The sequence below is a fragment of the Ctenopharyngodon idella genome, chromosome 23, assembly GCF_019924925.1.
Source record: "Ctenopharyngodon idella isolate HZGC_01 chromosome 23, HZGC01, whole genome shotgun sequence".
Lineage (NCBI taxonomy): Eukaryota > Metazoa > Chordata > Actinopteri > Cypriniformes > Xenocyprididae > Ctenopharyngodon > Ctenopharyngodon idella.
This window is the reverse complement of record NC_067242.1, coordinates 14,071,749-14,087,276: the sequence shown is the minus strand read 5'-3', so window position 1 is coordinate 14,087,276 and position 15,528 is coordinate 14,071,749. Positions and strand designations below refer to the sequence as shown.

The 15,528-nt window shown below is 34.7% G+C and overlaps 1 protein-coding gene across 1 annotated transcript; it reads left to right on the top strand.

The window, feature by feature from the left end:
- Positions 1-2,752: 2,752 nt before the first annotated feature.
- On the top strand, positions 2,753-14,118 carry si:ch73-264p11.1 (uncharacterized protein LOC100000923 homolog). Its single transcript, XM_051882715.1, has 4 exons — positions 2,753-3,271; positions 12,090-12,153; positions 12,329-12,509; positions 12,851-14,118. The coding sequence occupies exons 1-4, from the start codon at positions 3,138-3,140 to the stop codon at positions 12,892-12,894; spliced, it is 423 nt and encodes a 140-aa protein (XP_051738675.1). The 5' UTR covers positions 2,753-3,137; the 3' UTR covers positions 12,895-14,118.
- Positions 14,119-15,528: the final 1,410 nt, after the last annotated feature.

The window sequence follows — 15,528 nt, the reverse complement described above, 5'->3', positions numbered from 1 at the left end:
GATAATCAGATTCACAAATATTACACCATTTAAACATTATTAAAATACACACTGAGCTACTAAAACAATCTTTGTCATAGAATACACTTGTTTGCTCACAGTTTGAACGTTCTTGCTGAGGTGAATAGAGTACTTCAGGGATGACGTGTTTTTGTAGGCCAACCCGGAAGTTAGCGGCGCAAGGGTTCCCTCGATCGAAAGCCTATGCATTTTTCCCCATATAGACTTTTGGAAAATCGCAAAAAATAAGCTCTGTGTTTAACAAAGGGTTATGACACTTACACGTTTTGTCTATCAAGATAATCTTTACAAGTTAACACAACATTTATACATTTTGAAGCCTAAAGTCGACAGATATAAAAAGCTGTAGGTATAAATGGACTACAGCACACCATGGTCGCGGATCAACGTCACCACCACCAAGCTTCCTCAAACTTTATTTAAAAACATGCTTGCTAATTATGATCTGCGCTGTTCATGAGAAATATATCATGGATCAAAACATGAAAATATTTAGAGGCTTTGTTAATCACAGACCTTATTTCAGGTGATTTAGCAAAAACCCATTCAAAAAATGCGATGGAACCGGAAGTCCTAAAATGCTAACTCGCTTCCGGGTTTTGCCTACAAAAACACGTCATCCCTGAGGTACTCTAGGTGCGTTCACGCCACATCGTAATTCCTGTAACTACGAGATTCTGGCTTGTAAAAAGCGTTCACGTCCTCGTAGAGCTCGTAATTACAGCTTGTAAGCTGGGAGTTTTCTGAAAGAATCGGTTTGAATAAATGATTCAATGACTCAATTATAAAGATGTCACTTGTTTTATTACTGGAACAAATCTTTTTATTGAATGATTCAATGAGAATTACATTTTTAACAGTCACCTATCACCACCTACTGGTGTAACGATGTAATTGATGCAATCTTTATTTGAAGTATCAAGTTACTTTCAAAGGGTGATTTACTCTATTTTGTTTGCTTCCGTTTGGGATGGGGGACTGGTTGTCTCCCTCGGTTGCTACGGCGTAGTTTGGGTTTACTCTCTCGTGAGGTTTATTTATTTGTTTGTTGCTTTATTTTTGCAAAATGGTCCACACATGCAAAGTTGGTTGATAACACAACTGCAATAAAGCAATAGCCTATAGATAACAATCACTTGTTTACAACGTACCATGGGAACTCAAACTATCTTTACTTAAAATTTTCTTATACTGAACATGTTAATTTCCTGTCATCTCTTGGAAAACAGCCAGGTTTTTCCTAATGGGCATTTCTGTCATATTAGCAGAACACATTTTACACAAGGGGAAAAACAATTGTTTAATCAATAATTCAAGAAGGTCCATACTTTAAAGCTCTTGATTCTAACTTGTACTTGGCCAATAAAAAAGTAGTTCTTGTAATTGTTTAACCATAGCATTTGTTACAATAAGGATATAATTACATTGATGGCTCCTCATTGCATGCTTATGGCAATGTTAACTTTTTTTCTTTCTTTTTTAAATCTATTCCCTTAACAGATTATATTTTATAAATTCTTCAACAAGTTAGTTAAAATGTACCACAATAAAAACAGAACTAGATAAATTCTAGTAAAGGTGGTCATAAGAAGTTTAAAAAGCTTGCCGGATCCTTATCATGTTTTCCCCTCTTTTCATCAGTCTTTTTTACTGGCTGTTTTTAGATCATGTTTGACTCCATAGCGTTTTACTACAGTCTCAATAGAAATCAAATTGGTTACACATTTTATGGTAACACTTTACAATAAGGTTAAGCAGCTAACATTAGTTAACTAACATGAACTAATGATGAGCTGCACTTATACAGCATTTATTAATCTTTGTTAATTAAAATACATCATTAACTAACGTTAACCAAGATTAGTAAATACAGTAACAAATGTACTGTTCATGGTTAGTTCATGTTAGTTAATACATTAAATAATGTTTAACTAATGAACCTTATTGTAAAGTGTTACCGTTTTATCATAGGAACGGCTCGCGCAAATCTTATCACACTTTTGGTGCGCGCTGGTGAACGCGCCTACGGTGATTCGCGCGCGGCGCGCCGCTCATGCTTATAAAAGCTCCGAAAGCACGATGTATACAATTAATTAATAGCCTGATTCGGTGTGGGGGTTAGAGAGTGCCTGCAACATCTGAAAAGTGCAGCCAATGAGCAAAAAATGGTACGCTACAGATAAATATAGAAGTTCCGGTGCCTACCGGCCCACTTCGAGCACTGAGCAAGATCGCGTGGGTGTTTGAATCCAGATCGCTATCTTTTAATGGTTAATCATGCAATTTTATTGCGCTATGTTATGTGCTAAATTAGTGTCGTTTTCATAGGCTATTGAGAGAATAAATACAGAAATCCCCCAAAAAATTGAAACAATTTGAACTGGAACGCCGTCCCCCCAAGAAATTCACTCCCCGGACGCCGTCCCCCCGCGTTACCCCCTATTTCCACACCTGGGTATTGTCCAAAACATCCTCGATTATTTTAAATAAGATTACTAAAGCAAATTATCTCGCCTTATTCTCACACCATGTGTTCCTGTGACCATGTGTCAGAAAAGGACGTCCCACCTTTAAATGGTGCTTGATAGTGACTCTAACACCTTACTGTACTGTTCTTTGGTACTTTCTCGAACTTTCTAATTGGTTGTAATCATTTAAAGAACAATTTACTAAACATAGGGCTTAAAACTTTCCGTTGCCTTAGGGCAACGCTGTGCTGTACAGGGTTAATTATGCATCCGAATATATATAAGCAAAGACGAATAATTTAATGTAAGTTAAATTAAAATACTTTTTACAGTCGTGATCTTACGGTTACTTGTTGCTTTTGACAAATTACACTTCCTTTGACCACTACTAGTAAGCACAAGCACGCACACAAACCGACTTCCTGTGTGACATTAGTAGGTTCGCGTCAGCGTCTGCATACCCTCAATATGGAAAGATGCTTATACTGTCTCTTGGTGTATCATAATTTCTGAGTGGGCATCAAGGAAGATTGCCTCCACTAAGTTAATTGAGGACTTGCGGGAGAAGACGTGACGTCTCGGTATCCTTTGAGCAAACAGCAGTGACTTTGCGCTGGGAACAGGGTCCTCACACGTGCGATGTGAAACATGGACCATCCAGCGTATCACGGGCCGATAAGCAAACAGAGATGTGAGGAGCTGCTTGGCAAGAAAGGAAAGGACGGAACATACCTCATTCGAGACAGTGAGACCATTCAGGGAGCTCTCTGTCTCTGTGTATAGTGAGTATATTGTTTTTTTATTCACTTTTTTAAGGAACTGGCTGGTTATTGAGAACTTTATCAAAGAATATTGTTGGATATATGTGTTCTTTTGGGTATAATCACACAATGACTGACTGAATGAATGAATTGAGACTGCTGGATGCTTCAAACTGATTTTCTGATTAGTTGAGTTGTCACCACCATCATGTTTGACATCAGTGTTGACAAAAATAGCTATATTTTTTGCATATCACACATGTATTAAATGCAGTAGCTATGTGTGTTACTACTAAGATACCTACTTTAATTATGGAAATAATATACATTTTTGGACAGAGATGATATATGGTTGTGTAAAATTATTTTAAAAACAACAACAAAACAAAGAAAAACATCATAAAGCCTGTGTGATTTTTATTCGTAGCAGGTCAAATATGGAACGCAGTCTTTTAGAATGAAGGCTGACTTTGATATTACCTTTTTAAAAAATTTTTTTTAATAATATGTAACGGAGCTGAAAAACAGCGAGGGTTATTTGAGGACTTTAGTGAAATGTGATCTTGTATGAACTGATGTGTGGTTTTTGCGGAAGTGAGTGATAATATAATGTAAATTCATATATATTTTATAAAATAAAGAGAAAATCAAAGCACATGGTTAGATATATTAGGAATATTATACTGATTATATCTAATTAAATTCAAAGTGGAAATGTTATTTTCAAAACTAAGGGTACGTAAATTGTAATGTATCTTGTAAATTGGAATATATTTTGTTTTAAATATGTTTAAATATAGCTTCTATCTCTTATAACTAGAATATGTATGGATAATGAAGCAGTGAATCTATGTGTAATTTGTATACAAGTATTTGTAATTCTTCAATATATATAGAAGTGCATTTTTCACCCCAGTTTTATTTTTAAATTGGTCCAGTTGACCAATTTGATGCATTAAAATCCTCGGAAATACTGTAATACGGAAATAATTTTGTCAATTTTTATCATTTAAGGTAATGAAAATGCCTGAAAAACGTTGACGCTGATATTTTGTGGAACGTGCACACAAAATTTCTATTACGATTACGATGTTTGCGGGTCAATATGATATTTTTCATATTTCAGGCAGCTGCACAGACCCAAACAAGAAAAATATATATATTTTTTGTCATATTTTATGTCAGTTTCTCATATCATCTGAGGGTATTTACATTTATACATTTGCCAGAAACTTTGAAGTCATTGCATTGAAGTCAAATTTTTATCAGTTCAAGCCAGTTTGGTTTTCTGGGAATCAAACCAACAGGTTTTTTGCACATGACGTCATTCCTATGTTTTGCATCGTTTATGGTTGCTCAAATCTATCAAATAGAGAAACCACAATGAGCTTTTATCATTTACGTAACTTATGTAGTTTTTAACTTTAAAAGTTGTCACCTTTTATAGCGTTTTGACACCCTTTTCACAGTCTATGACAGACACCGACACACTGTTTTTTTTTGTTTTTTTTTTTGTATTTATTTCAACAAATGACAACCAAAATCAAACCCATAGAAGCTTGTGAACAGTTTTGAAGTGGCTGCGTGCAAGTTATACTCATTCACAAGCCGAGCGAGAGTCATACTCGCAAATGTAATGAAAAATACAACACTTTCAAAAACACTCAGCTATGTGATTATTTTATTGAGTGATAGGGATTGGGTTCAATCAGTGACATTATTTGATTTGCTATATGGTGTCTCCCTGTCACCACCTCAACCTGCTTTGAAAATTGTATTACACTGTCCAGTTTTTTTCCCTGAATGATGATGTGAGCTCCTGTTGCAATTCTCGATTCAGCACTAATGACCTACAATGGCAACATTTTTCACAATCACGACAGAAAATCAAAAATACCACCCTAACTTCACTAGCAGAATGGCAGCACGATATAAACAAACCAGACTAGAACTGAACGCGACGTGACGGCAGCTTCACATTCTCTACATCTACCTCCTCGATGGCAGTCGAGTCTTTTAATTCAGTAGAAAAATCGCTCCTTTTTATAACATAAGGTTCGCGTCCAAAATATGTTGTGATTTTCTGTTTATACCTTTCTAAATCAGCACAGTATGGACTTTTCTCCATCTCTTCCATTCTAATTTTCACTGCTTGCCACATTAATTTCGCGCGTCACCAGAACCACCTGATTGCAAACAACCTATTATCTTGCTATCAACACGTTTTTTAAATAGTTAAATACAGTTTTAAAAATCATTTGTTGTCGTGTATTTGTTTTAAATGTGTGAGAAGTTTATTAAAGATGTGCAGTTTTTATCTGAATTTTGTTTGCTTGTCATCGTGTGATTTATGGTAAATCCTATTGAATCCATTTAGGGTCAGTTTGACCCCCCTCCATAAAAATTGTACCAACATTTTGAAACATTTTAAGGGCTAGTATCATACATGAAGTGGAAAATAATGACCAAATCATTGTGAGAAGTTGTCTTAGTGGAAATACACAAACACAATAAATATTTAGATGTTTCTTCCTCAATTTTGCACAACTTCCTAAAAAAGAAAAATATTTAAATATGGCCTAAATTGGTTATAAACTACATTCTACAGATGCTTTTGGTGGGGTTCAGTGTAATGTTAAACAAATGTACTTCCATAAAAAGGAGAAATGAGCAGCTCTTTAGACATCAGTGGTAAAAGAGAAGTGGTAGATGTAATCAGTCACAGTATAGAGACTTTACACTGCAAGATATAAAATTTAGACTATAAAGAAGAATCTTAAAGTGGCTAATAGTACTGCACATTTTGGGGCCATTCAGAGGGCTGTCTCTTGTTATGTTAAAACTGGGAATGACTTCTAAACTTCCTGTATAAAAATCTAAGGGGCCCAGAGCAATTTACTGTATAGTCAGGGGCCTCGGAATACCTTTTTCCCTGGCTGTTCCCAAAAAATTAAAAATTCTGCTTGCACTAATGTTTAATTGCTGAAGTTGGGCTTCATGCAGTGAATGCCACATATTTAATGAAGTTAGAAAAATGTGTCTCAAGACCCCTACATTTTTTTTCCCATTCTGTTGCACTGAAAAGAATGCATCTTGTGCTATTATATATCAGTTGCATAACAAATCCAGTGGTTACCATTTCTAATTTGAGTGTGTTCTGAATATTTTAAATGAATGTAAATGCCAAGACTGAAATTAGCTCCAAACATAATTGCTCAGAAGTCTTTGAATGGTGAATAAATGTTGATAACACAGCAGTATGTATTGGAACTCTGAAAATAGCAGTAAAGCATGTAGATATAGCAGTGATGGTAAAGAAGCCTTACATGTTGACATTTCCTGTTGGCAACATCTTAGCTGTCTGCTTATTTATTGATGCAGTGATCATTTATATATGATAGTGTACAGAATGTACTGTAGACAGATAGAAGGATTGGAAAAAAAGAAGCTTTTTAAAAGCTAATAAAAAAAACAACGGAGTGAGAACGGAAACGCTTATCAGTGATTCTAGCAACCCAAATCGAGTATGACATTTCCTGAAGATTATTTACTAAGACAGTGAATATCAAGAATTTACACACCTACTCAAGAAGTTATGATGTCAAAGTTACTATACCCATGTTGACTTTTCTTTTAAAAAGCTGTAAAAAGGATCCAATGATTGCTATTTTGAACCAATAATTGAACAAAAAGCAGCTTAATTCAGTTATTTATCTGACTCCAATATAATTAATCTGACTACATTAAAGTTGTTGTTATTCTTTAAAGGTAAAAGTCTTTCCTAGAACTGATAGGAAAACAGGATTTAACTTGAACGCTTAGATAAGCTAAAGTCATTATAACTTTGTTTCAATATTGTCAGGATTTAATATCTCTATTAAGTTTATCACCATTCAGTTCAGTTCATAAGCTGTCAGATGAGACCATAGTAGTGTTGTCAAAAGTACCGACCGTGATACCAAGTTGTTACTGACATTTTTAACCCTCTACAGCACAGCGTTGCCCTCAGGCAACGGAAAGTTTTCTTAAGCCCTATGTTTAGTAATTTTTTCTTTAAATGATTACATCCAATTTCAAAGTTTGAGAAAGTACCAAAGAACAGTCCAGTAAGGTGTTGGAGTCACTATCGAGCACCATTTAAAGGTGGGACGTCCTTTTCTGACACATGGTCACAGGAGCACATGGTGTGAGAAGGCGGCAAGATAATTTGCTTTAGTAATCTTATTTAAAATGACATGAACTGTACAAAAAAATATGTGTGTGTGTACGAAGGTGTAGAGAAGCCTTTTTGTCAGGTTTTATGAAGTTTTTTTTTATTTTGCATGTTCAGAAATTCAGTTTTTCTTTTCGTTGCCTCAGAGCAACGTTGTGCGATAAGGATTGAGGATGTTTTGGACAATACCTCACATTGGCCATAATGTATTATATGAAGGGAAGATGCAGGGTTCCTGGGTGTGCAGAAACACCCAAAGTGATGTGAAAAAATTGTAACATACACCTCTATTTCACAGCAGAGAAGAAGTGCTTTTTGAAGTTTCGTACGGAGTGAAATCTTATTACATGAAGTACATTATATGGCATGACACACTACATGATACAGACCTATGCATGTATCAAATTCAATATATCAATGTCTTTCAAGTGTTTTTCCCTTTTTACTTAATGATTTCTTGACATTTTTTAAAAAAAAATTTGATTTTGGTGATAATTTTCTCTATGATTCTGTACCATTGTTGCACAACGTTGCCCTGAGGCAACAAAAAAACATTTTGGGGAGGGTGGGGGCTCAATACTTTTTTTCATGTGCCATCAACGTGTGCAGTAGAGGGTTTTAAAATGTGAAGCTTTGAGCGCTGTTGAGCGGATTCGTAAACACCTCTGATTGACCTTTGTGTTCACATGCTCATCAGATATGTCTATGATTGGCTACAATGATTAACGCACAGGAGGATTTGAAAGTGTTTTAAAAACAGGAGTGGTAAACAGTAGCATCAGTAGACCATAGTTACATGTAAGAACATACTAGTACATAAATTATATGTAGTGGAAAGCACATGTGTCCTGTGAAGCAAATGACAGATGTGTCATTGAGGTGTAAACGGCTCAAACCAAAAATTATTCAGACACCGGATATAATTTGATATTTTTTTACTAGTGGGTGCAGGACACTATAGTTCATTTATGTAAGTGAGGATAGCAAAATAAAGTAAACTGTGACATATTATACCCAAAAATTCTTCATACAGTGAACTACCATTAAAATTGATAAAAATTTGGGACCAAAATTATTCAGACACTTTGACCTGACCATGTTTTGCTTAAGTGTTTTTCTTTAATTGCTAATGCGACCTTTTTACACCACAAATTGAACAAAATTAACCATTGCTTGGTAATTGGTTGACCTAGAGTGAATAAACTGTGATAATGTTGACGGTGTCTGAATAAATTTTGGTTTGACTGTATACTTTTATAGGGATTTCTGAAGTAAAGAGTTCTACCCATATTTACTCAGCCCTACTGTGTTTTCATAAAATCAAAACCCCATGGTCATAGTATAAATTCTTGCATAATTCTTATTTAAAATCTACATGAAATGGAAGTTGCAATAGTCTTCCCTTTTGTGATGTGTAGCCTATCCGAGTGAACCAGCTTCATGAACAAGAATAAATAAAGAGTGAGACTTGATTTTGTCTGTCAGGAAAAATGTTGGCTAATTGTTGTGGCTTGTTATTGCTGTGATGTGAGTGACAGATTGTAACCTTACCTTTCAGTTTCCAAACCTGAGGTAACTTTCAGGGCATGTAAATAGCCACATATATGTATGTGTGTATATATATATATATATATATATATATATACACATACATATATACATATACATTATGACTGGTTTTGTGTTCCAGGGTCACACATATTATATAATATATTATATATATATATATATGTGTGTGTAGATTTCAAAACCAGTCATAATGGTGTGTGTATATATATATATATATATATATATATATATATATACACACACATATATATATATATATATATATATATATATATATATATATATATATATACACACACATATATATATACATTATGACAAAACCAGTCATAATGGTCAATTTTTTGAAATTAAGATTTATAAATAAGCTTTCCATTGATGTATGGTTTGTTAGGCTAGGACAGTATTTGGCTGAGATACAACTATTTGAAAATCTGGAATCTGAGGGTGCAAAAAAATCAAATTATTGAGAAAATTGCCTTTAAAGTTGTCCAAATGAAGTCCTTAGCAATGCATATCCACTCACAAAAATAATTTTTGATATATTTACAGTAGGAAATTTACAAAGTATCTTCTTGGAATATGATCTTTACTTAATATCCTAATGATTTTTGGCATAAAAGAAAAGTGGATAATTTTGACCCATACAATGTATTGTTAGCTATTGCTACAAATATACCTGTGCGACTTATGACTGGTTTTGTGTTCATATATATGTGGGTCATATATATGTGTGTGTATGTATATATATATATTTATATACAGTGGGTACGGAAAGTATTCAGACCCCCTTAAATTTTTCACTCTTTGTTATATTGCAGCCATTTGCTAAAATCATTTAAGTTCATTTTTTTTCCTCATTAATGTACACACAGAACCCCATATTGACAGAAAAACACAGAATTGTTGTCATTTTTGGAGATTTATTAAAAAAGAAAAACTGAAATATCACATGGTCCTAAGTATTCAGACCCTTTGCTCTGTATTTAGTAGAAGCACCCTTTTGATCTAATACAGCCATGAGTCTTTTTGGGAAAGATGCAACAAGTTTTTCACACCTGGATTTGGGGATCCTCTGCCATTCCTCCTTGCAGATCCTCTCCAGTTCTGTCAGGTTGGATGGTAAACGTTGGTGGACAGCCATTTTTAGGTCTCTCCAGAGATGCTCAATTGGGTATAAGTCAGGGCTCTGGCTGGGCCATTCAAGAACAGTCACGGAGTTGTTGTGAAGCCACTCCTTCGTTATTTTAGCTGTGTGCTTAGGGTCATTGTCTTGTTGGAAGGTAAACCTTCGGCCCAGTCTGAGGTCCTGAGCACTCTGGAGAAGGTTTTCGTCCAGGATATCCCTGTACTTGGCCGCATTCATCTTTTCCTCGATTACAACCAGTCGTCCTGTCCCTGCAGCTGAAAAACACCCCCACAGCATGATGCTGCCACCACCATGCTTCACTGTTGGGACTGTATTGGACAGGTGATGAGCAGTGCCTGGTGTTCTCCACACATACCGCTTAGAATTAAGGCCAAAAAGTTCTATCTTGGTCTCATCAGACCAGAGAATCTTATTTCTCACCATCTTGGAGTCCTCCATGTGGGCTTTCACGTGTCTTGCACTGAGGAGAGGCTTCCGTCGGGCCACTCTGCCATAAAGCCCCGACTGGTGGAGGGCTGCAGTGATGGTTGACTTTCTACAACTTTCTCCTATCTCCCGACTGCATCTCTGGAGCTCAACCACAGTGATCTTTGGGTTCTTCTTTACCTCTCTCACCAAGGCTCTTCTCCCCCGATAGCTCAGTTTGGCCGGACGGCCAGCTCTAGGAAGGGTTCTGGTCATCCCAAACGTCTTCCATTTAAGGATTATGGAGGCCACTGTGCTCTTAGGAACCTTAAGTGCAGCAGAAATTTTTTTGTAACCTTGGCCAGATCTGTGCCTTGCCACAATTCTGTCTCTGAGCTCTTCAGGCAGTTCCTTTGACCTCATGATTCTCATTTGCTCTGACATGCACTGTGAGCTGTAAGGTCTTATATAGACAGGTGTGTGGCTTTCCTAATCAAGTCCAATCAGTATAATCAAACACAGCTGGACTCAAATGAAGGTGTAGAACCATCTCAAGGATGATCAGAAGAAATGGACAGCACCTGAGTTAAATATATGAGTGTCACAGCAAAGGGTCTGAATACTTAGGACCATGTGATATTTCAGTTTTTCTTTTTTAATAAATCTGCAAAAATGTCAACAATTCTGTGTTTTTCTGTCAATATGGGGTGCTGTGTGTACATTAATGAGGAAAAAAAATGAACTTAAATGATTTTAGCAAATGGCTGCAATATAACAAAGAGTGAAAAATTTAAGGGGGGTCTGAATACTTTCCGTACCCACTGTATATGTATATATATATATATATATATGTATATATATATATAGCAATGTTTATTTTACTCTAATTTATTAATTTATTCTCATCTCATTCTGCAATCAATGTTTGTTTTTTGTTTTGTTTTTTGCAATGGGACATTTTATATATAATATATTTATATAATAAAAATACATATGTGATACATCTCACCTTACAAGGAATGTGGAAGCAAAATATTAAAAAAATGTTTTTTAGTTCAATCAATCTTTCTTTTTAAATTAAAAATGAGCATAAAACAATATAATTATTGTTCACAGTAAAAAAAAACAAAAAAAGATTAAATATAAGATTTAAAAAAAGTGATTGCACAACTGCCCTGTAGGTGCATGGTGATATGCGCTAAGAATGTAAATCGGCATTAAACAAAAGAAAAAGAAAGAATGGTGCGCTAGACCACGGTTTTGGAACCAGCATACCTCAAGTAAACAAGGTTTGGGTTAATCAACCGAGAGTTCAGGGTATATGTGACGGTAAATGAAACTTGCTTTCTGGAAGTTATGTCACTGCTTGGGTGGTGATAAAAGATTATAAGGGCACATGGATTTTTTTAATGATCTGCATGGTTAAAATATATATATATATATTTATAAAAAAGAATGGTCAATTTTGATTTCATTGTGACTTTATTTATGCATTTTTACAGCAAACAAAAAGTGGTCTATACATATAGGATCCTTCAAACCCACTCTGGATCCTTCACTTTACAGGTAGGATTCTTTTCACTTCTACACTATGAAATAAGAACTTTGGTGGATAACATTGGCATAACAATACAGACCTAAACTAATAATTTGCATAAAAGATTTAGCATTAAATGATATGAAGAAATATGTAAATTAAAAAAATTTACAAGTCATTAAAATATAACAAAATTTGTTTCAGGCTAGCTCAGGTGTAGAGGAGAAGTTTTTCACAACGCTGAAGGATCTTATTCGCCATTACAAGAAAAAGAATCAAGGACTTGCAACACACTTACACCGTTCGCTGAAAAGAAAAACACTGCAAGAACAGCCTTTGCGATGTCCAGAACCACTAGTGCCTGATGAGGAAAATGATTATGAAAGTGAGTTTCGACTGTTACAATTTAAGAGATTAGCAATCATGAGACATTGCCTTGTCATTAATGTCAAGTGTTGGGGTTTCAACGCATTACAAGTAATGTGAGTTAGGTAATCAGATTACTTTCTTTCTTTTAAGTAACTAGTAAAGTAATGCATTTACATTTACAACAAAATATCTAAGTTACTCTTTCAAATAAGTAATGCAAGTTGCTTTAGGGAGTAATGCAATATTGTAAAAGTATCTTTCTCCAACACTGGTCATATTTTAGCAGGAATTATCTTTGAATTAGAACCAAAACTGTTCCCTTATCCAAACTAACTGTGAACCTTTTCTCTCTCTCAGATGTTGAGTGCACAGGGGACTATGTTGTTGTTCTGCCAGACTGATTTAGTCACAATGTGACGTATGGACTGGATAACTGGATCAGGCAATACAAAGGATATAACTGTGAAATTCTCATAATGTTTCCAAGAACTTTCTGAGCATTTTCACCTCAGATATGGGAATTGGGCGTGGAATCGCATTACATGAATCCCATTTTAGCGTATGATTTTGTGCATGGTAAATGCGTAAATCGTGGATGTGAATTTCAATGCAATTTCAATGAAACTCAGTGATATTGTGGATTTGATCATAATTATTTGAGTGAAAAGTTGAATTGAAAAATTAACATGGTTTCCAGAATGTCTTAATGTGTGCTACATTTTGCTTTAATGATAAAAGTTTTAATATATATGAAGGATTGCACACGGTCAGTGTTACAAAATCTAGAAATGGTGCAAAATATTAAATATTATTTATTTCACAACATTCTAGAATTTTAGTTTTTGAACTCAAAGTTTCAATGTAGCCACAGACTTAAGTTAATTGTATGTACTTGGCCAATAAAGTCTTGCTATTTAGTATACTGTAATACTAATCTGGTTGGGAAAGAAATATTAGGTTCATATTTTGTGTTTGATGACCTGCTAATAGCAGAAGAAAGTATGGAAGCCCGTTTCTGCCACTAAATAAAAAAATAAAAACAGCAATTGCGAATTTATATCTCACAATTCTGACTTTATATCACACAATTGCGAATTTATATCTCAGAATTCTGACTTTATAACTCGCAATTGTGAGAAAAAAATCAGAATTGTGAGATATAAATTCGCAATTGCGAGATTAAAGGTCAGAATTCTGATATAAAAAGTCGCAATTACTGTTTTTATTTTTTTATTTAGTGGTGGAAACGGGCTTCCATAAGATTTTTGATTATGCAAACGTTTTTTTTTTTTTTGTAAAAAAAAAAAATCTTGTAAAAATTTTTGTAAGATAAACATCTAACGTTTGTTAGATGTTTATCTGTTTAATATATGTACAGGTTATAAGTAAAATCTTTATTTTTGTAAGTCTATAATGCTGTGTAAATGTTTTGTTCCAAATGAATGTGCTGTCTTGAGATTTTTACATGTAAATATATATACTATTTTCTTTACCAATTAAAATAGATAGGCCCACATAAGAACAGTTTCCACTGCACTGTTCCATATAAAGTGTTAACTGATGTCACAGCCTAAGGTTAAGTTGGTTGGTTGGTGTCTTTTAATAAATCAGTTTAAATATCTCAACTTGTTTGCCATGTATTTCTCAAAGTGCTTAATTTCTCATAAATTAAAAAAGATTTTATTTAAAAAGAGCAGGGGCCAGTTGCATAAGCACAGCCATGTTAAGACCGTGCCTTAAGAACTAGTCTGAGCAACTAGCAGACTTTTCAGATTTTATTTAACTGATTACATTTTATGTAACTGTAACTGACTTAAGTTTACAACCAATATTAAAGAAAAAAATGCTACTAGCCACAGATAACTTAAGTTTATTAATTAGATTTATTAGATAATTATAGGGCATAATATTTGTTGGTGTGGGTCTGATCTAAATGCTTATATTAATGGTTTAAACCGACTAAAAACAAGCACAATAACACTGCTATTAATGAAGACAAATTTATTTACTGACAGTGTGTAGAAACTGCAGCCTCCTGAAGGGTGAGCGTACATCCTAACGCAGGGCTAGTTGTAACTCATGTGGTTTAAAAGTTTCCACATATGTCAGCATGACAAACTTACCCCCGGTTTCACACACAAAGCTAGTCTATAGACTAAAATGCATGTTTGAGCTGTTTTAACTGAAAGCAACTTACACTGACATATTAAAATATGTTAGTGCCATTGTTTTGTCTCAAGATGTACACCAGTAATGTTTTTTTCTAGTGTACATTTATAAAAGATACTTAAATATCCTAAATGAACTAAGGTCTAATCCTGGCTTAATCTAAGCCCTGTCTGTGAAACCAGGCCTTAGTGTATTTACTAGTTGCCATATCAACAGTTCCCAGTACCCAATGCCACCTCACGGAAATAGCATCTGCAAATGTTACATGACTCACAGGCAGTAAATTTAGGTAAACTAATCTAAAGAGTGTATGAAGCTACTATCTACATGTACCCCAATCCCAACAAATGCATATGTGAAACAACCAACACGCATGCCTATCTAAGCAGCCTATCTAACAATGACAGTGCTGAAGGCCAGCTAGATCTTCAAATATAATTTAAAATGCATCTAACATGAACATGCATGAAAATGAGAAGTGCATTTAGGCCGAACTTAAATTGCAAATGAATGCCCTCCCATTTCGAATGTTGAATGCAAAAAGCTGGTAATCGAGACTTCAGAAGTGGGAATTATCAAATTTCTGATAGCACGACAGTTGCGCAGGTGGGGCACTCTGTAACATTGCGTTACAATGTGCCCCTATTAGAACTATGCTATTCTATGATGTTAGTATGTTCTTTAATGGTAAATGAAGGAAAAAAATATACACTGTATTAATGAAACAATACCACATAATTGTACTAGATGTGTGAAATGGATGTGGGGAAAAATAAATACTCTGAACCACATATGAATTTACACAAACTGAGAAAGTCAAAAAGTGTTTGGTTGTGCCCCGCTCTCATTTGTAGACAGTTGTCTTT